Below are 19,689 nucleotides of genomic sequence, written 5' to 3'. Positions count from 1 at the left end.
GCCCTCCGCTCAGTTTGGCTTGGCCTTGCGCGGCCACTGAGCCCGGGCGCCGGGTTGCCGGCGGGAAAGGGGGCATCGCGCCCTATAGGCCGCGCCGGTGCCAAAGCAGGGACTTGGGCGGATCTCGCTAGACCCGTGGTCCTCACCCGCTGCCCTCCCTGCGCCTCGGGAAGCACGATCGGGCGTTGGTTATTCGGAATAATGCGCCCAGCAGGGGACCTGGGTTGATCCCACAGCTCCCGGGTGAACCCTCGGGACTTGGCGCTCCCTGCTGGCGCATTTTACCGAAGGGGTCCCAGGCCTAGGGGAGGGAAGGAACTGCCCCAGTTCACACCGTAGGCAGCCCTGGGCTGCAGACACGGCTCCCTTCCCTACCTATCTCCTCGATCCCCGTGCCCCTTCTCCTCCCGCGTCCTCCACGAGGCTCTGTCCCGGCCCGCCGTGCCCTCCGGAAGGATGCGGACAGCGGTCAGGACGGGGGCAAGAGCCGAAGCGGCGGCTGTTGGAGGACCGACCGGGCCGCGGGGCCGGGGACGGAGGAGGACGCGGCAAGGTGGAGCCACCGCGGGGGGCAGGCTAGGGATGCTGGGTGGTGCTCGGCCTGGGCCCCGCCGGGCGGGGAGCCACGCCTGCGCACTGGCGCGGGGGCGGGGGGGGGCTCTGTCTGGGCGGTACCGGCCTGGCCAATGGGAACGCGGCCCTGGCCGAGCCCCCTCGGCTCCCCGCCCTCCCGCCGGCAGGAAGGGACCGCGGCGCTGGGATTGGCTGCGGCGCCTGCGCGTCTCGGCAGCCCCGCGCGCAGCCTACGTGCGGGGGCGCGCCTGCGACCGCTTGGGGCCCCGGCGGCCCTCGCCACTCAGGGGCTGCGCGCGGCGCTGGCGGCGCTGGACTGTGCGCGGTTTTCCCAGCCAGTCTGCGGGCCGTCAGCTGACAGTCACGTCCAACCCTGCGGGTCCGACGCCGAGGGCTTGCGGAGGCCCGCCTGATGCGTACGTTCCAGCGGACGGGTTGCAGTCCCCCCGGGCACTGCGCTTATTCTGCGCCCTGGCAGGCCCGGAAGCCGCCTTCCGGAACTTGTGTAGGTTTCCTATCCCCTCAGTACACATTTGTAGTGCGTCTGTTTCCTGCTAGGCATCGGAGGAAGGATTTTTGAGGGGCCAGAACTCAGTAATGGAAACACGGGTCCTGTCTGGGGGGTGTGGGGTGCGCACGGCCCAGCTGGGATTGGCGGCTGGGTGGAGGCTTGTGAGCGGTTATGGACACAAATACCTCTCCTACTGCTCTGTTACAGCAGCGCGGGGGAAGACTGATTTCCGACTCAGGGGATTAGGAAGGGAATCTTGGAGGAGGGGTCTTTCACCCAGCTCAGACGTGTGTTAACTCAGGTTTGGAACAGGACGAGCAAGGCAGGGGAACTGGGAAGTACAGGATTCGTTCAGGGGTGGTGTAGTGAGTGCTTAAATAGGAGTAGATGAGTGTATAGAGTAAGACGGAAGGGGCCCCAGAGGACAAGGGCGCCCAGCTGTGTAGTCTGAAACGTGACACCAGTTGGGAAAGGCTCCTGAGTCCATCTGCTGGTTTACTTCCCAAATGGCTGCAATGGCCAAGGCTGGGTCAAGCTGAAGCCAGGAGCTTGGTCCAGGTCTCCCACATGGGTGGCTGGGGCCCAAGTACTTGGGCCATCTTCCACTGCTTTCCTAGGCACATTATGAATGGAAAGTGGAACAGCCACGACTCGAAATGGTTCCCGTATGGGATGCTGGTGTTGTAGATAGTAGCTTCACCTGCTGTGGCACAACACCAGCCCCCGAGAGCTTACATTGTGATGGAACTGAAAGACAACGCATGAGATCCATAAGTACAATATGTATGCTTTGTAAAGTGGGAGTTACCAAGGAGGCAGCGCAGATGGGAGCAGGGAAGGAGTTCAGGAAATACCAGGCTGTGGTTGGGGTTGGTGGGTTGCCCAGGGGACATCTTGCTGAGGAAGCATTTGAGTAGAGGACCGAAGGGAGATGAGGGACCTTGGGGTGTGGGGAGGAATTGCTTCAGCTGGAAGAGTGGCCGGGGCAAAGGCTCCGAGCTTGCCTGGGTGTTTGTTCCAAGGACAACAAGAGGCCCCTGAGCAAGGTGCAGTGAGGAAGGGAGGCATGAGGTCCCAGGGGGCCTGGGGCCCTGGGTCACGCAACAGTCTGGGAAGATTTGGCTGGGCGCAGGAGGGACAGCAGCAGATCGAGTTCCACAGGCCATGCAGGCTGTGCGGAGCAGAGTCTGAAGGGAGACGGTGGAGCAGGGCCTTAGCTGGGAGGCTGTTGCAGTAGTCCAGGCAAAAGGAGATGCAGTCTAAGCCTAAGACGTAGCAGAGGTGGCATCAGTAGGGTGTGCTGACACTGGACTGTGGAGTGTAGACAGAGAGGAGTTTAGAATGAGGAGGATCTGAGGGCGGGCTTTTAGCCTGGTGAGGAAGATGCCCTTGTCCCACGTGGGAGTGCCTGTGTTTGAGTCTAGACTCTGACTCCTGGGTGCAGCTTTCTCCGGTGCACGCCCTGAGAGGTTCCAGTAGTTTGCCACCCACTTGGGAGACTTGGATTGCATTCTCAGCTCGGTCCCCGCTGTTGGGGGCAGCTGGGGGAGTCAGCCAGTGACAGGAACTTGCTCTCTGTGTGTCTGTCTCACTGCCTCTCAACAAAGTCATCATGAGGATCTAGCAGAACAGGTATGCAGGGCACTAGCACAGCTCACTGTGGACAGGTAGAGTTGAGATACCTGTTAAATACCCAGTGGACAGGCCGGCGCCGTGGCTTAACAGGCTAATCCTCCACCTTGCGGCGCCGGCACACCGGGTTCTAGTCCTGGTTGGGGCGCCGGATTCTGTCCCGGTTGCCCCTCTTCCAGGCCAGCTCTCTGCTGTGGCCCAGGAAGGCAGTGGAGGATGGCCCAAGTCCTTGGGCCCTGCACCCCATGGGAGACCAGGAGAAGCGCCTGGCTCCTGGCTTCGGATCAGCGAGATGCGCCGGCCGCAGCGGCCATTGGAGGGTGAACCAACGGCAAAAAGGAAGAATTTTCTCTCTGTCTCTTTGTCTCTCTCACTATCCACTCTGCCTGTCAAAAAAAAAAAAAAAAAAAATCCAGTGGACAGTCGTGTAAGTAAGAGTGGACCCCACTCTGAACACAGACTGTGTACTCTCGGCATTCGGCTCTCTGCTGAGCCACCTGCTGAGCCACCTGCCTGGCCTGTCAGGTGTAGTCTCTCCATTTCACCACGTAACCCAGTCTGAGTGACTGGACACTCTCTCGGATTCTGTCCCATCCCTTCTGACGGATGCCCTACCCCTAATAAACCTTGCCACCTTGCTTACCAAAAAAAAAAATAAATAAATAAAAATAAAAGTGGAATCCAGGGGAGATGGCCAAGTTGGAGATAAATACTGGGGGGGTCACTAGTAATAGTGTTCTGGGGAAAGACCCTGCCTTCAGTGTGTTTCACCCACTAGTGTTCTGGCTGCAGCCAACAGAAACTTCAGGCAGTGACACACGTCTTGCGTTGCAGAGCAGGGGGCAGGAGGGCAGCTGCTCTTGTTCTTCTATTTCCAGCTCCCTCTCTGCTGCTGTCTGCACATGTGTGTGGGCGCCCGTGCACTGTCTGTCTGCCCACCCCTCCTACCCTATTGGCTTTCTGCACCTCTCTGTGGCCGCAGGGCCCAGCACCTTGTGGCTGCCTCCTCCCCGCCCCGCCAGATCACATGTCCCCACAGGGGCAGGTCTGCATTCTTTCCAAGTAGAAGGGACAGAATGATGGGCTCATGCTGGGGCTGTGTCTGTCCCTGGCCTTGTCCCCTGTGGCAGAAGGGGCAGTCTCCCTGTCCAGCTGTAGCTGCAGAGGCCAAGCGCTGTGGGCAACAGGCAGGCCTGACAGGAGGGGGTCAGATGAGCAGGACAGACCCTCCCCCCCCCCAAAAAAAAAAAAAAAAGGTGTTTGCGTTGTGTTATCCGAGAAGAATTGGCTGTCACTCTAGTCTGGTGACAGGACTGTCTTACAGACTGATCCGAGTGTCTGCTTTAGGTGTGCCTTTGCTGAACCAGGCTCACAGTGAAATACCACCACCCCCGCCTCGGCTTTTGAAGGTCTCTGGGCAACAAGCCACGTGAGTGTCGTGTCTGCATGTGGGATCAAGTAATGAGAACGTGGTGTGCTGGTCACGTTCCTAGGGATTCTTTTAGACTTTTGTTTCAGAGTGGTTAACTCTAAAGAATGGCAGGTGTCTTCTTTTTTTTTTTTTAAGATTTTTTTTTTTTTTATTTACTTGAAAAGCAGAGTTACAAAGAGAGGGAGAGGCAAAGAGAGAGAGAGAGAGAGAGAGCGCAATATCTTCCACCTGCTGGCTGACTCCCCAGATGGCTGCAATGGCCAGGACTGGGCCAGGCCAAGGCCAGGAGCTTGGAGCTTCTTCTAGGTCTCCCACGTGGGTGCAGGGGCTCAACCACTTGGACCATCATGTGCTGCTTTCCCAGGCCATTAGCCAGGAGCTGGATTGGAAGTGGAGCAGCCAGGACTCTAACCGGTGTCGCAGGTGGCAGCTTTACCTCCTATGCCACATGTTGGCCCCCGGTTGTCTTATTTTGGATGAGGACTTTAAAACTTATCCAGTTACCCTTTTTGCATGAACTCAAGGAGGCTCCCAGTAACTGTGCACTTAGCATGAATAGCTGAGCTGGGATGAAACCTTATTTTTTTAAAACTACTTTCTGTGTATTTTTTAAAAAATTTAATTTACTAATTAATTAACTAATTTTGAGAGGTAGCAAGGTGGGGAGAGATATCTCTCATTTGCTGGTTCATTCCCCAAATGCCCACAACAGTTGGCTGGGCCAGGTCAAATCTAAGAGCCAGGAAGTCCAGGTGAGGGCAGCAGGTGAGAGCTCAAGTAATTGGGTCCCTGCCACCCACCTAGGATACGCAGATGGACTGGGAGCTGGAACTTTATTTTTTTATTTTTTATTTTTTGACAGGCAGAGTGGACACAGAGAGAGAGAGAGACAGAGAGAAAGGTCTTCCATTACCGATGGTTCACCCTCCAATGGCTGTTGCGGCTGGCGCGCTGCAGCCGGCATACCGTGCTGATCTGAAGCCGGGAGCCAGGTGCTTCTCCGGGTCTCCCATGCGGGTGCAGGGCCCAAGCACTTGGGCCATCCTCCACTGCACTCCTGGGCCACAGCAGAGAGCTGGACTGGAAGAGGGGCAACCGGGACTAGAACCCGGTGTGCCGGTGCTGCAAGGCGGAGCATTAGCCTATTGAGCTGTGGTGCCGGCCGGGAGCTGGAACTTTTAAGCAAGACTATACAGAACGATCAGAAGGAAAATTGCAAAGGGATGGCACACATCCATCTGGCTAGGGACCTCAAAGTTCAGATGCCCATGGTGTCCGCAGCAAAGGTGATATGGTGGGTTTTAAGGTATTAAGTGCAAACTGTAGTGAGTTCAAGTATAGCTTAGCTGTCTCATCTTGCCTTTGAAAACACTAGGCAGGCCAACACACACAGACACACACACACACACACACACACACCAGCCGCTGGAGCCAGGCTGCCAGTTATCAATCATTGGGACACACTGACTTCAGCTCCTCACTGTGGAGCCCGGCATCAGTGTCGCCCCATGTAAACCCAGCTTGCCCTCTCCTGGGGACAAGGCCTGCGCCTCCCACTTGGCGGTGACAATGGCCCATCTAGACTTCCTGGCCAGAGGCACTGCAGCTGTCCCTCCTGCCTGTGTCTTGTGGGTGCCCCGCCTCTTCTGAGAATGTCAGGTGCTGGGAGTGTGGCCCTGCCGGTGACTCCCAGGAAGGCAGGCAGCTGTGGCCTCTGCTGTCAGAGCGCAGCGTGGGAGCCTGGCAGAACAGGGAGCTCTGTTTAGCAGAGAGCTCTTTCCACAGGTTGTGCGTGGGTGGACAGGGGGTAGCCTGGAGAGGAGACCCAGCCGCTGCTAGCAGTAGACAAGTTTCTCTAAGACCTGTGTGAATTTGGCCCCTGGGAGCGAAGCCCCTGTGCTCAGTCATCCTGGGGCACTTCCTTATTGATTTGCTTTTCGAGATGTGGGAGACTGTCCCCTGCCCCTGTGGTTACTCTGCCCTTTTCTGTGTAGCACCTGCCTCCAACAACCATTTGTGTTCCCAAACCAAAAAGGAAGTGAGTGGCATTTCAAGTTTGAGAACTTAATATTCATGGAGAAAGCCCAGCAGGAGGCATGAGGGTGACAAAGCAACCTTGGAGAGTCCCTGGGAGGCCCAGGGCCTGTGTTATTGTCTGGGGTGAAAATTGCAATGACTCTCAGAAACTCAAGAAAGAAATGGACATGGGTGCTGTTCCGTGTGTAGGAGACTGCACTGCGGGGCAGGCTTTGGGCATAGTAGTTAAGATGCTGCTTAGGGTGCCCACGACCCACTCTGGATCCCAGCTTCCCACTAACGTGCACCCCGGGGGGCAACAGGTGATGGCTCAAGTATTTGGGTCTCTGATACCACGTGGGAGACCCGGATGGAGTTCCTGACTTCCAGCTTCAGCGTGGCCCAGCCCTGCCTGTTGCAGCAGATGGGGAAATCTCTACCTCCCTGCTGTCAAACAAAAGAGTGTGAGAGAGACGCTACAATGTGAACAGTGCGTGATGCAAAGGACTGATTTTAATGCACGTTAAGCTGTTTCCACTCCAGTATTTTTAGGTACTGCTGACTCTGAGGAAAACAAAATTGAAAGCAGCCCTCTACTCAGAGATTATAGCGAGGACTTTTCTGCCACAGGCCTTGGCCAAGGGGATAGAAAGGACTTTAATTATAGAGAACTGGATTTGAAGTCTCCGACTGGTGGTGACCTCAGACTCCGGTCCTGCAGGAGGAGCTAGAGATCTGTGAGCTCAGCCAGCTCACATACTGGGACTGGGGTGGGGGCGGGGCACCCAGCTGGGCCCACCTCTGCTGCTGTGGTGACTTCAGTTGGGGCCAGAGGCTGGTTTTCTACCTGGGTTCCCTGTGGGGACCCCCTGAGCACAGCTCTGCTCCCCATGAGTGTTCTCTTGTGTCAGGCTGCGTCCAGCACTGAGGATTCAATGGTGAGCAAGAGGGACAAGGCTCCTGGGCTCACTGAGCTTAGGATCCTATGAGGGAAGACCAAGTAAGTGAACAGGATCATTGTGGATGGAGGGTGATCTTGTAGAGAAGCTCCTGTGTGTGGCATGGGACCTACTTTAGTAAGGTGGTATCTTAGTCTATTTTCTATTGCTGGAGCAGAATCCTTGACGCTGGATAGTTTCTGGGAACTTTGGTTCATGGTCTGGAGGCTGGAAAGTCCACAGACGTGACACCAGCACCTGCCTAGCATCTGGTGAGGGCCCTGTGCTGTGTCATGGCATGGCAACAACGACAACAACAACAACAAAAAACAAAAACAAGTAGTGTGTTGAAGAGGCATAACATGAGAAGTGGACTTGAGTTGTTTCAACCTGCACTTTCCATAGCTAATTGCATCCTGCAACAGAGACTCACCCCAGGAAGGCCTTGGTCTTCCTTAATGATCCAGTCACTTCTAAAGGCCCCACCTTTCAACATCCCACAACAATGGCAAAATTTCAGCATGAGGCGCCGGCGCTGTGGTGCAGTGGGTTAAGCCACTGCTTGTGACACCAGCATCCCATATCACAGCACTGGTTCTAGCCCTGGCTACTCTGCTTCCAATCCAGCTCTCTGCTAATGTGCCTGGAAAGCTATCAAAGGATGACTCAAGTGCCTGGAAAAGTGACAGATGATGGCCCAAATACTTGGCTCCCTGCCACTCACATGGAGACCTGGATGGAGTTCTGGGCTCCTGGCTTCAGCCTCGTATAGCTTTGGCTGTTGTTGCCATTTAAGGGATAAATCAGTGGATCTCTCTCTCTCACTCTGTAATTTATTAATTCTTAATAAATAATTTTTAAAAATTCAGCATGAGTTTTGGAGGAGAAAAACCCTATTTTAGGGGTACTCTAATTTGAATGTGATTTTGCTCCCCAACTCACACAGACATTTAGGCCCCAAGTCATAAATCAGTGGTACAACAGAGGGTGGGGGTTCCTGCCATCCATGTGCAAGACCTGGACTGGGCTTGCCCCAGCCCCAGCCACGTGGGCATTTGGGGAGTAAACCGTTTGGGAGCTCTCTCGCTCTCGCTCTCTCTCTCTCTTCTCTTTCTTCCTCTCTCTCTCTCTGCCTCCCACAGGCTGTCTCTGCCTCCTGGCTGTGTGTGGGATCCTTCCAGCCCCTTCCCTCCTCAGACACTGGAACAATGGGGCCGCCCAGCCGTGGACTGTGAGCCCCCAAACTGCAAGCTGGACTAAGCCTCCTTCTTCCTCAGTGACTTCTCTTAGGCGTCTGTCATAGTGACCAGATCCCGACTCCAGCGGAGGTCACAGACAGCCAGCGAGAAGCCTGAAGGGTCTGCAGACCCAGCCATGTGGAGGGAGCGGGAGGAGGACGAGGCCCAGCCTGCGCTCTGAGGCGGGAGAGGGCGTGGCACGCAGGAGGAGCTGAGCAAAGGGAGAGTGGCCAGGTCGGATGGAGAGGGGGAGGCCAGCATCAGCGCACAGCCTGGCGGGTGTGCGGAGGGATTTCTGGCCGCAGCTCTGGGAGTGGGGTGTGGCGAGTAGGCACAAGCGAGAGGCTGCCGCGCGGTTCAGCAGAGAACACAGCCGGAGCAACCCTGCTGGTTTTCCTTGCTCGGGGCTCCTGTAGATCACAGCCCTTCACCTGCCTCCTCCGTGGGCTCTGGAGGAGAGGGTTACTTAACAGACTGGTCACTGACTGCTGTGGTCGGGATATGCTTTATGTGTGACTCCCAGGTCCCACGTGTTGAGACATAGTCCCCAGTGTGAGGTATTGAGAGGGTGGACCGTGGTGCTTGGAGTGGGGTGTGAGGAGGTGATTAGGGTCAGGATGGGGCCCCTACCACTGTGTGTTGGGGGAGAGCGAGCAAGAGCACGCAGAGCACACAAACACACCCATGCCCATTCCCTGCCCCTTGCCTGGTGATGTCCTGCTCGGCCTTGGGACTCTGCCAGCAGGAAGGCCACCACAAAATGCAGGCTCTTGACCTGGAACCAGGCACACGAGCCAAAAAAAACTTGCATTTTTAAGATACATTGCACATCCTTGGGTATTTCATTACGGTGACAGAACACAGACCAATATGACCCATGGGGCTAGTTATCAGTTAGTTTCAAGGTACCAGCAGACAGGCTGGGGGTGAGCTACTTCCAGGACAAGCTCTCAGGGCTGGAGCCACTGCTTGGGACCCCTGCATCGCATATCAGAGTGCCTGGGTTTCAGTCCCCACTCGGCCTCTATTTCTGGTTTCCTGCTTATACACACCCTGGGAAGTAGCAGGTGATGGCTCAAGTAATTGGGTCCCTGCCACCCATGTAAGAAACCTGGTCCAGGCCCCTGCTGTTGTAGGCATTTGGAAAGTGAACCAGAAGGGGGGAGCTCTATCCGCCTGGCTCTCTAACACAAACACACAGGAGCATCCTGAGGAGCCACAGCCAGGCATGCAAAGGAGAGGCTTGAAGCCACCAGCCAGGAGAAGAATAGCCGCTCAGCACCCCAGCCTCCCTTTCCTGCCCTTTGGCCAGGAGAGATCTGCTGGGCAGCACAGGAGAGCAGCTAAGCACACAGCCAAGTTCTACACCTAAGCCCAGCGAGGCAGCATGCATGGCTGGTCCTGGTGCTAAGTAGCCTTAAGATGCCACCAGGCTATGCGTGGCTTTGTTGCAGAAAGGGTGATCAAAATTTCAATAGAGAGGGAGTGTGTGTGTGTGTGTGTGTGTGTGGTGTTGTAATTTTTAGACTGAAAGGTCTCTCGTTTTGTGGCTCCAGACCCTATGCTCTAATGAGTTACTGATGAATTCTGCCTCCGAGTCAGACCCCCATGCTTGTTGGCTGGGGAGAGAGGGGGAGAGCAGGGTCAGAAGACGGGACTGGAAAAGCCACCTGCAGGGGCACACAGGTGCGCTGGGAGGGAAGGCAGAGCCCTGGTTACTGCAGCGGGGTGTTTCCCTGGGCATGAGGCGCCTGGACAAGGGAGCCGGACTCACTGGGTCAGCCTTCCCAGGGGCTGAGGTCCGGAGCACCCCGGGGTTGCTGTGCAGCCTGGTTTGAGGATCACCCTTCTGGTCCAACCTCCTCATGTTACAAACAGGAGGCAACACAGGCAGGGTGGCCCAGTGAGTTGGTGGCCCAGCCAGAGCCAGAGCCCAGGTTTCCAGACCCCCTGGCTCCTGGCTGTTTGGTGTAGTCTCATGTGAGACAGAGGGGCAGGGGGCTGCCTGGCAGCAGGACCCCGCCCAGTTCCCCTTTACAACCTGGAAGGAAGATGGCCCCCTAGCCTAACCCCCTGAGCACAGCAAGGCCATGCTGAGGGTGCAATTTGTGTTTCAGAGCCCCCGGCAGGAAGAGGAAGCGGATCCTCCTACCACGTGTCCACAATGTTGGCCGCCCGCCTCTCCAGACCTCTGTCCCGGCTCCCAGGGAGAGCCCTGAGTGTCTCCCACAGACAGGATGGAGCGAGGTAAGCAGCTGAGGGTGGAGGTGGCCCTGGGAGGTGGTGATTTCTGGGCAAGGGGAGGTGCCGCTGCCCTTGACACACGGGCAGTGCAGGTGGCGCTGGGGCTTGGCGGCCTGTCCACAGCCTCTGCGCCTGCAAGGGACGCTCACAGGTGTGCTCACAGGCGAGGGTTTTTTTTTTAAAGACTTTGGCAGCTGGCGCCGTGGCTCAACAGGCTAATCCTCCGCCTAGCGGCGCCAGCATCCCGGGTTCTAGTCCCAGTCAGGGCGCCGGATTCTGTCCCGGTTGCCCCTCTTCCAGGCCAGCTCTCTGTTGTGGCCCGGGAAGGCAGTGGAGGATGGCCCAAGTCCTTGGGCCCTGCACCCCATGGGAGACCAGGAAAAGCACCTGGCTCCTGCCTTCGGATCAGCGCGGTGTGCCGGCCGTGGCGGCCATTGGAGGGTGAACCAACGGCAAAAGAAGACCTTTCTCTCTGTCTCTCTCCCTCACTGTCCACTCTGCCTGTCAAAAAATAAATAAATAAATAAATAAAAAGACTTTGGCATTTTGAAAAACTTTAGACTTCCACAAAAGTTGTACCAGTAATGCCAAAGGGTCTCAGATCCCCTTTGTTAGGTAAAAAATAGCTTAGGGCTCTGGCCTTTCGTACCCCCAGAAAGGAGAGATGGAAAAAGGAGACGGAGACTGACCTCAGCAGAGACAGGTTGCTTTATTTGAAGCATAGAGATTGGCAACAGTGTGTTCTTGCAAAGAGACTGCGCACTGGGAGTGTTTAGAACTCAGGTTTTTATCAGGTTAAGGAGAGAATTTGCTATTGCTGGTGGGGGGCGGGGGGTTGAGGGCAGCTGGTGGAAGAGTAGGAGCCTCTTTGAATTCTCAGGGAACTTCCCTCTCCACAGTTCCATAGCTGCCCTGTGCAGCTTATCTGCTTTGTAAGGAGCTGAGCAGGGCCTGGTTAGGCACCAAGGATCTCAACAAAAGGGAGGAAGTGGGGCAGAGGGGAGGAGGAGGAGGAAAGGGGGCAGGGGACGGTGCAGCAGGTCTGGTACCCTTCACCTGACTTGTCTGGCACAATCACAGCACAATGACAAAATCAGGAAGTCAGCACTGCTGTCATTCCAGCAACCAACCTAGAGACCTTAGTCAGATTTTGAGTGGTCCACCCATGGGTCTTTCTGCCCAGGATCCAACCCAGAGGGCCACGTTCCATTTGGCTGTCCTGTCTTCTTAGTCTCTTTGCTGGGGGTGGGTGTCTCGGTCCATTTCGTGTGTGGCCTTGACGTTCAGAAGGACTGTCCAGTTGCTTTGCAGACTGTCTCTCGGCTTGGGTTTGGGTGCTGTTTGCTCGTGCTTCCATGCAGACGTGCGTGGTGCCCCCTCCGTGCACCGTATCAGGAGGCACGTGGTGTTCCCGGAGCGCATGACTTTGCTCGCTTGGATAATTGCCCTCTTTGACCTTCACACGTGAAGCCAGTTCACGCAGGTGTCCTGAGACTTCACTGAACTGTTTGTGTGGTTTAGGAGAATCGTAAAGTAATGCGAATCAAACAACTCTTTGAGGGCGTCTGGAATTACCTTGCTCAAGGGGATTCCGTGGGCTGTGCTATCACGGTTTTTCTCTTTTGCAGCCTGGGCAAGGGAAACATAAGAAATGTGGGGTTTTTCCCCTATACCATTTCAAGGATGTGAGATGGAGTGTCAGGTTAAAGTTAAGGTCCCAGCAGCCATGAGCTTGATGTTTTCTGTGCCAGCAGATGTGTTTAGAGGAACGCGCATTCAGGCTTTTAGCAGCAGTTGCTTAGGTCTCTTCTGAGGAATATGGCGGCTTGGCTTGGAGCTGGGGTTCAGCTGCCAGAGGACACGGTGTGAGCAGAGTGTAAAATGGAGCCCCGTCCACACCCCGGCAGAGGGGGCATGGAGCCTGCTTTGTGGACCGGCTTTTTTTTTTTTTTTTATTTGACAGGTAGAGTTATAGACAGAGAGAAAGGTCTTCCTTCCATTGGTTCACTCCCCAAATGGCCGCTATGGCCGGCGCTGCGCTGATCCGAAGCCAGGAGCCAGGTGCTTCTCCTGGTCTCCCATGCGGGTGCAGGGCCCAAGCACTTGGGCCATCCTCCACTGCCCTCCCGGGCCACAGCAGAGAGCTGGCCTGGAAGAGGAGCAACCGGGACTAGAACCTGGCACCTATATGGGATGCCGGCACCACAGGTGGAGTATTAACCAAGTGAGCCACGGTGTTGGCCCGTGGACCGGCTTTTGAGAGAAGATTTTGTGCACTTTTCTTTGCAGCGAATGCGTCATGGAAATGGGCAAATCGGTTTCAAAAGAGGCTCTTAGAGATTTCTAGAGATTGTTTTTTAATAGAGGAGAAAATCCCAAAGGAAGCTAAAGTCCTTTTGCAGAGGTTTTGCCTCCAACTTCAAGGGAAGTGGAGCATCTGTCAGCTCCTGACCCGTCTGAGGGGACAGAAGGGCTGTCACATGCTGGGTGGTTGGGTCACCGAGGGGCCGAGCATGTTACACGTCCTCAGGGAGAAGGTGCCTGCAGAGGCCAGGGCGGGAGGCCCCAGCACTGACCGAGGCCGGCATGCGGGTGATTGCCGCCCAGGAACCAGATCAGAGGGCTCAGTGGTCGGGGAGGCCTTGGCTTGATGGTTTTGCTGGAGCCAGTCTCAGCTGGAAAGAGCCTCATACTCTGGTCCGTTCTTACCAAGTGGCCTTCCAGCCTCTGTCCGTGTCCAGTACTGGCGAGGTCGGCCCTGCCCCCGTGGCCTCCTGTCCGGCAGGGCTCCACGCAGCAGGCATCTTTCCTCCTGTGACTGCCGCCGAGTTCACGCTCTTTCTCCTGGGCCATGCCGGGCCCCTGCGTGCCCTCTCCTCTGCCATCTACGTGTGTTTTCCTGCCTTGTCTCCCATGCTTGCCCTCATGGCATCCGGGTGCGACGCCCCAGCGAGGGTCTCCATTTGGCTGGTGCCCCTTCTTGAGTTGTGGTGCCCTGAGCACAGCGGCTGGTGCTGGTCACATGGCTGCAGGCTCGGGCCTTGTGCCCTCAGCCTGCGCAGCACCTGATAAGCTCCGCTAACTGGTTCTGCACAGCCCTCAGAGTTTGAATTCCTAGCTGTGTCTGAATTTCTCGAATGCCTCTGGCACCCCGGGAACTCGCCCTCCCGGGGTCGTGGTTACACCTCTGGTGCCCAGCTGGGCCCGGGCTCACGTGACTCCTTTTGGCAGCCACAGGCTTATCTCAGATTTTGTTACTCTAATGAAATGCCTGGGCCACCAGCAGAGAAAGAGAGGCTTATTTGGGCTCAAGTGTCTGCTCCCGGGTTAAGGCCTGCACCTAGCTGCGGTCTTGCTGGCAGAGTTCCGAGGTGGTGCGGGGCATCACAGACTGGGAGCGTGCGCATCGGTATCCCCTGCTCTCTCTAGCTGTATAGTTATAGGGCCCCGCGCCGAGGACCTCATCTCACTCTAGTCACCTCCCAGTGCTCCACCTGCAAACGCCGTGGTGGCATTAATTTTCCGACCTCTCAATATCTCGCTATGGGGATTGAGTTTGAATACATGAACCCATCGGGGCCACACTGACCCCAGCCAGACCAGGGCCTGTCTGAATATGCTGCTGTGAGACTTCAAGTTTCCTCTGAGCTGCCCTGGGGCCGTGCTCATCATCCCATCTTGTCAGAATCCGCCTGTGAAGTGGCCCCGTGGCTCCACTTAGCGGGAAGCCAGGTTTCTGGTTATCATTGCTGATTGGTGGCGACGGGACCAATGAAAGGGATGGATTTGCAGGCTGGGTGGGGAGAAGCCCTTCTGCCCCATCGGCTTCTGCTTGACCTCCAATCTGGTGGCCGCACCTTGGGGACTGCACCTGCCAGACAGGTGCTGACTGTCCTGAGGCCCCCTGTGGGCCTGGCGGAGCTGACAGTGTCTGAGGCTTGGGCAGACCCTCCAGGGAAGTATGCACTGTCCTGTAGTTTGAGGTTTGACTGTAACCCTCAGGGGCACTCTCAGCCTGGGAGGCCCGGGTAGGGTCAGTGGGTCCATTAGGACTGTGTCACACTAAGAGTAGGAGGAACCCCCACAAGTGTGAGCAGCTGTGGCTTCAGGGAACATAGGCTCCTAGTTGCTTTCTGTTGCCCTGGGGATGCCACGACTCGCCAACCCCGCCAGCTTCCAGGAAGAGAGGAGGCAACGGGAGGAAGGAGCAGCACCATATCTGGGAAGCAAGCTGGCCTTCAGCCATGGCAGGCCTCTGCCTGCACCGTGTTGGAAACAGGTTGTCATGTGACCACGAAGGAAAGAAGTAGATTTTGCTAGTGAGGAGGAAGAAAAGAGTGGGTACGGGCAGGGAAGCAGTGGTGTCTGCCCCAGCCAAGCTGTGTCCCCAGAGATGCTAGGGCTTTGGCAATCCAGAGGCCTCACAGGGAAACCCCTGGGGCAAGAGTCTTATGTCCTCCTGCAGTGGCAGTTTCTAAGTCTGTGTGCACAGATGAGCAGAGTGGGGAGAAAAAAAACCATCCCCCTGGGGATTCTGATTTAATCGGTCAGAAGTGAGGCCAGCCATAGGAATAGATTAGAAAGCCTGCCTGTGATTTTTTTTTTTAAATTATTTTGTGAAAAATCTCAAATATATACAAAAATAGAAAGTAGTACCAGCTGAGCATTCCTAATCTGAAAAGCTGACATCTGAGACATTTTGAGCATGGATGTGCTGCCACATGGAGCAGTTGCAAGGCTGACCTCATGGTGGTTATAGTCAAAATACAGGCGCCTTCAACTACGTATGGAGTTGCCTCCGGGCTCCACGTACAGGATCCATACGTAGCACACGTGAGTTCTGTGTTTACATTTGGGTCCTGTTCCCAGCATAGCTCGTTATGTGTATACAGATATTCCAAAGTTTCAAAGCCTCTGAAGTCTGAAGCACTTCTGGCCCCAAGCATTTCAGATAAGGCATAGTCAACCCATGTCTTGATCCCTGGCGCACCTGTCACCTGGGCTGTTGTTTCTTGTTGCATCTATGTCTTCCCTTTCCCCATTCTTCTTCCTCTTCCCTCCCGCACTCACTGGAGTACCTGTAAAGTATGAAGGGCATTTTACCAAAGAGGATATTCAGACGATGCTACGGTTGAATGTTTGTTTGCCCTGGATCTCGTGTGTGGAAATCCTAACTCCCAAGGTGACAGCGTAGGAAGTGGGGTTTTGGCAGATGATTAGGTCATGAAGGTGGACCGACCCTTCCTTCGGTCTCCCACTGTGCGAGGCCTGCGGCAGCTGTCTGGGGAGGAAGCGGCCCTCCCCGGGCACCGCCTACGGCTGCCTTGACTGTGGGCTGCCCGGCCTGCAGAACTGTTGGAAGCACATCTCTGTGGTTTGCAGGCCACCCACCGACAGCATTTTGTTTTAGCAGAGATTTGTGTTGAATGAAAAATCCGTCCCAGAGGTTGCATTCTGTTCATCTAAGGGGTGATTCCATTAGTATAACATTGTTGAAATGACACAATAGGGTTTTTTGGTTTTGTTTGGTTTTTTAGAGATTTTTAAAAAATGCATTTGAAAAGCAGAGTTATGGGGGGCTGGGGGTCGGGGAGAGATCTTCCATCCACTGGTTCGCTCCCCAAATGGTTTCAACAGCTGGGCCTGGAACAGGCCAAAGCCAGGAGCCTGGAGCTTCTTTCAGGTCTCTCACATGGGTTCAGGGGCCCAAGGACTTGGGCCATCCTCCACTGCTTTCCCTGCCATTAGCAGAGAGCTGGATTGGAGTGGAGTAGCTGGGTTGTTATCGGTCATGGAGGGAAGGGCAGTTACTGGAGCGAGTCTTGTGGGTTCTTTTCCTTAGCTTAGTATAGAAATAAAAATTTGGGAAATAATTTGCAAAGAGACAGAAACTTTTATTGGACAGAAAAGAAACTTTTATTTGATTGGCAAACGACTGAAAGCATCTGGTCTAGGAGGAGAGCAGGCGAAGTGCCCAAGAGGGACACTGGCTTTGAGGGAGTGTCCCAGGTTTTGAAGGCGTTACTGTTTCTTTCACTGGTTCATTCTGTGGAGGAGCCCATTGGATGGCGATTTCACACACTGTATGTTGATTGGCTGGGGCTCATGGAGATAGCGGGGTGGGGGTCTCCTGGAGACGGCCTGTCTCCCGCTTAGGGGCTCAGCCCCCTCCTCTACTAGCTCTGGGTGGATTATTGCAACTAACTTGAAGGCATGATTTAAAGTCGCAAGGGTCACACAAGATAGCCAGGGTCTCCTGGAGCCGGTGGACTCTCCCCAGGGGCTCGGCCCCTTCGCCTGCCGGCTCTGGGTGAAAGAGCATCCTCCTGGAGGTGGGATTCAAAGCGGCAAGGTCACATGTGCAGCACAGGAAGTTTAGTGGGGGAGATGCTGGTCTGGAGACAGGCTCTCCAGCCACAGCCGGCAGCCTGCTTGTGAAGAACATTCTACCTCTGTCTGAGAGGCCCCCGGGCCCCCAGCCCCACTGGACGCCCTCATGGGTGTTGAACCAGCACCCATATGGGATGCTGGCATCGCAGGCAGAGGTTTAACCTACTATGCTACAATGCCCGCCCCAAAATGACAAATGATTGAGACAGAGAACAGACTGGTAGTTGAAGGGGGTGTGGTGGGGGAAGGAAGTAGCTGTAGCTATGGAAGGGTGACATGAAAGACCTCGTGGAGATGGAAATGATCTGGATTTTTACTGTTCCAATGTCAGTATCCTGGTTGTGAAATTGAGCTACTACAGTGTGGCAAGATGCCACCATTATGGAAATTGGGCAGAAGTTCCTGGCATCTCTCTGTTATTTCTTTACTGTGTGTAAAGCTGCAAGTCTTTCAAGATAAAACATTTAATTAAAATAATTTATCAGGAAGCAGCATTAACCTTCTGGGGTTTAAGACCTTGACTTTGCAGAAGGCTTTAGCAAAGCTGTATTTCTGCTATGACAGTCCACACTTGAATTAGACTGAAACATTACCTATTTGTATCACTTTGGAAAGGGGGAAAATGGAGCTTTATTGGAGTGGGACATAAGACAGTCAAGTTTTTAAAATTTTTTAGCCAAAAGCCTGAGAAGCAATAGGTTTTCAAAAAAAAATTTTTTTTTTTTTTTTTACTTATTTGAGAGACGCAGAGAGAGAGACAGTCACACACAGAGAGGGAGAGAAAGAGAGTGAGAGGGAGCTCCTGTTCCTATCCACTGGTCCACTCCCCAAATTCTCCAGTGGCCTAGAACTCAATTCAGGTCTCCCACGTGGGAAGCAGAAAGCCGGTTACTGGAGCATCACCACTGCCTCCCAGCAGGTGAATTAGCAGGAAGCTGGAAGCTGGAGCTGGAGCTGGAACTCTAACCCAGACACGCTGATGTGCGATGCAGGCGTCCTAACCAAGTTCCCAGCCCATGGTCCGATTTCGACCGGAGCTCCCAACCAAAGTAGCTTCCGGGCTGGCTTTGTCCTCGGCAAGGTTCCTCCTGTTCAGTGGCTAAGTTGGCCACACAGGTGCCAGCTCCTTCTTTTGGCCAAGCACCTTGGTGGAGGGATGGCTGCTTGCTCGGCGGACCACTAAGCTGACTTTGGCACGCGGGCTGGGCACACGATCAGCGCTGCTTCAGGCTGAGCAGAGACTCACGGTCCTCTGTGTCGCTCCTGCTCGAGGACTGGCCCCCGGTGAGAGCCCAGCCCCACGCCTGGCTGCCGTTTCTCTTGCAGGCACACTCTGCTGTCTTGCTCTGCTTCCTTCCCCCTAGTTGGCCGTCGGACATACGCCAGCAACGTGGACCCGGTGAGTGAACTCCCAGCCACCTGGGAACCAGATGCTCAGAACCCCTGGGCCCCGAGCCCCCTCAGAGCAGGGCTTTGGGGCTTCTCACCCACCCTCCGCCAAAGCGCCCCATGGGTAACGAGCCTGCACACCGCGTGCCTGTGGGAGGCAGCAGCAAAGCATTTGGCCCCTCTAGCTGGGAAGGCCGCAGCCGAGGCCTGATGGGAGCCAGAACCCCACCCTGACCTGGAGAGCGGGGGGTTAAGAGTTTGGACTCTGGGCTCTCCCAGCCCTGGTTCAAGTCCAGCTCCGTCCCGGTGCTGTGGTATGATAATCACACTCACCACGGAGTTACGAGAGGACACAGTCAGAATAGTTCATACCGGGGGCCTGGTGTAAGGTGAGTACCGTGCCCCGTACACGTTAACTTGGATGATAAAGATGGCGACGACAGCGATGGCCGTGGTGAGTGTAGATGGGGAAGGTGACACCCAGGCAGCAGAAGTCCTCTCTCCCAGTGACACTGCTGGCTGACGTCAGAGCGCTGATTCCGAGCCCAGGCATTTTCCAGTGCTCCTTGGAGCTGCCCCACATAGCAGGAGTGGGCGGGGAGGGCCACCTGGTGCTGTTACGGGCAGGGAGCCCGCTAACCCTGCCTCAGGACTGTGGGCGCCTAACGTGGGCTCTGACCTCCTGCACAGGCTGGCAGCAAAGCTGTCCTGGTCACGGGCTGTGACTCTGGATTCGGGTTCTCCTTGGCCAAGCATCTGCACTCCAAAGGCTTCCTTGTGTTTGCAGGCTGCTTGCTGAAGGTAAGGCCTAGCTCCTCCCCATTGCCACCGCGCGTCCAGGCAGCGGGCATCTGGTGGTTCTTTAACAATTGCTTGCCCAACAGCTGGCCCGTCTGTTGCTCAAAACAGCCTGTACCTCTCCCTGTGGCTTCAGTCTCACTTGTTCTTCATGTCTTCCCGCCTCCCCTCCCTCCCTCCCTCCCTCCTTCCTTCCTTCCTTCGTTCTTCCCTCCCTCCATCCATCCATTGGTTATTTGCTTGTCAGTCGCTAATGATCTGCCGGATGTTTTGCTAGTGCTGTGGTAGAACAGAGCCGTCCCTCTGTGGGGAAACAGCCATGCATAGACACAGCTGAGGGCTTAGCGCAAAGAAGACTCTCACGGACGTGTCGGGACTAGGGCGTGCGCAGAAGGAAGGGCTGGATCCTGGGGTAACAGAGCAGGTGACCCTTGTCCTGGACCATGGAGAATACATAATAATAAATGTCCTGGGGACACCGGGACGAGTGACCTGACGGACAGAAGAAGTGGCCCAGGCATGGGCCCG

At 55.5% G+C, this 19,689-nt stretch overlaps 1 protein-coding gene across 5 annotated transcripts in view; it reads left to right on the top strand.

Moving 5' to 3' along the window:
- The window catches only part of BDH1 (3-hydroxybutyrate dehydrogenase 1), a 40,293-nt gene that overhangs the window by 5,399 nt on the left and 15,205 nt on the right, over positions 1-19,689 (top strand). For 2 of the 5 annotated variants that reach the window (XM_062209860.1, XM_062209832.1), the window contains exons 2-4: positions 10,458-10,587; positions 18,301-18,373; positions 19,054-19,164. In XM_062209860.1, coding sequence (XP_062065844.1) covers positions 10,505-10,587; positions 18,301-18,373; positions 19,054-19,164 — 267 coding nt within the window. In that variant the 5' untranslated portion in view covers positions 10,458-10,504. Of the gene's footprint in view, positions 1-999; positions 1,079-4,063; positions 4,146-10,457; positions 10,588-18,300; positions 18,374-19,053; positions 19,165-19,689 lie in introns of those variants that run through there. The other 3 variants (XM_062209847.1, XM_062209839.1, XM_062209851.1) reach the window with 3 other exon arrangements.

The sequence above is a fragment of the Lepus europaeus genome, chromosome 2 (genome assembly GCF_033115175.1).
Source record: "Lepus europaeus isolate LE1 chromosome 2, mLepTim1.pri, whole genome shotgun sequence".
Taxonomy (NCBI): Eukaryota; Metazoa; Chordata; class Mammalia; order Lagomorpha; family Leporidae; genus Lepus; species Lepus europaeus.
The sequence above is the reverse complement of the archived record's forward strand: the minus strand, read 5'-3'. Positions and strand labels throughout refer to the sequence as shown.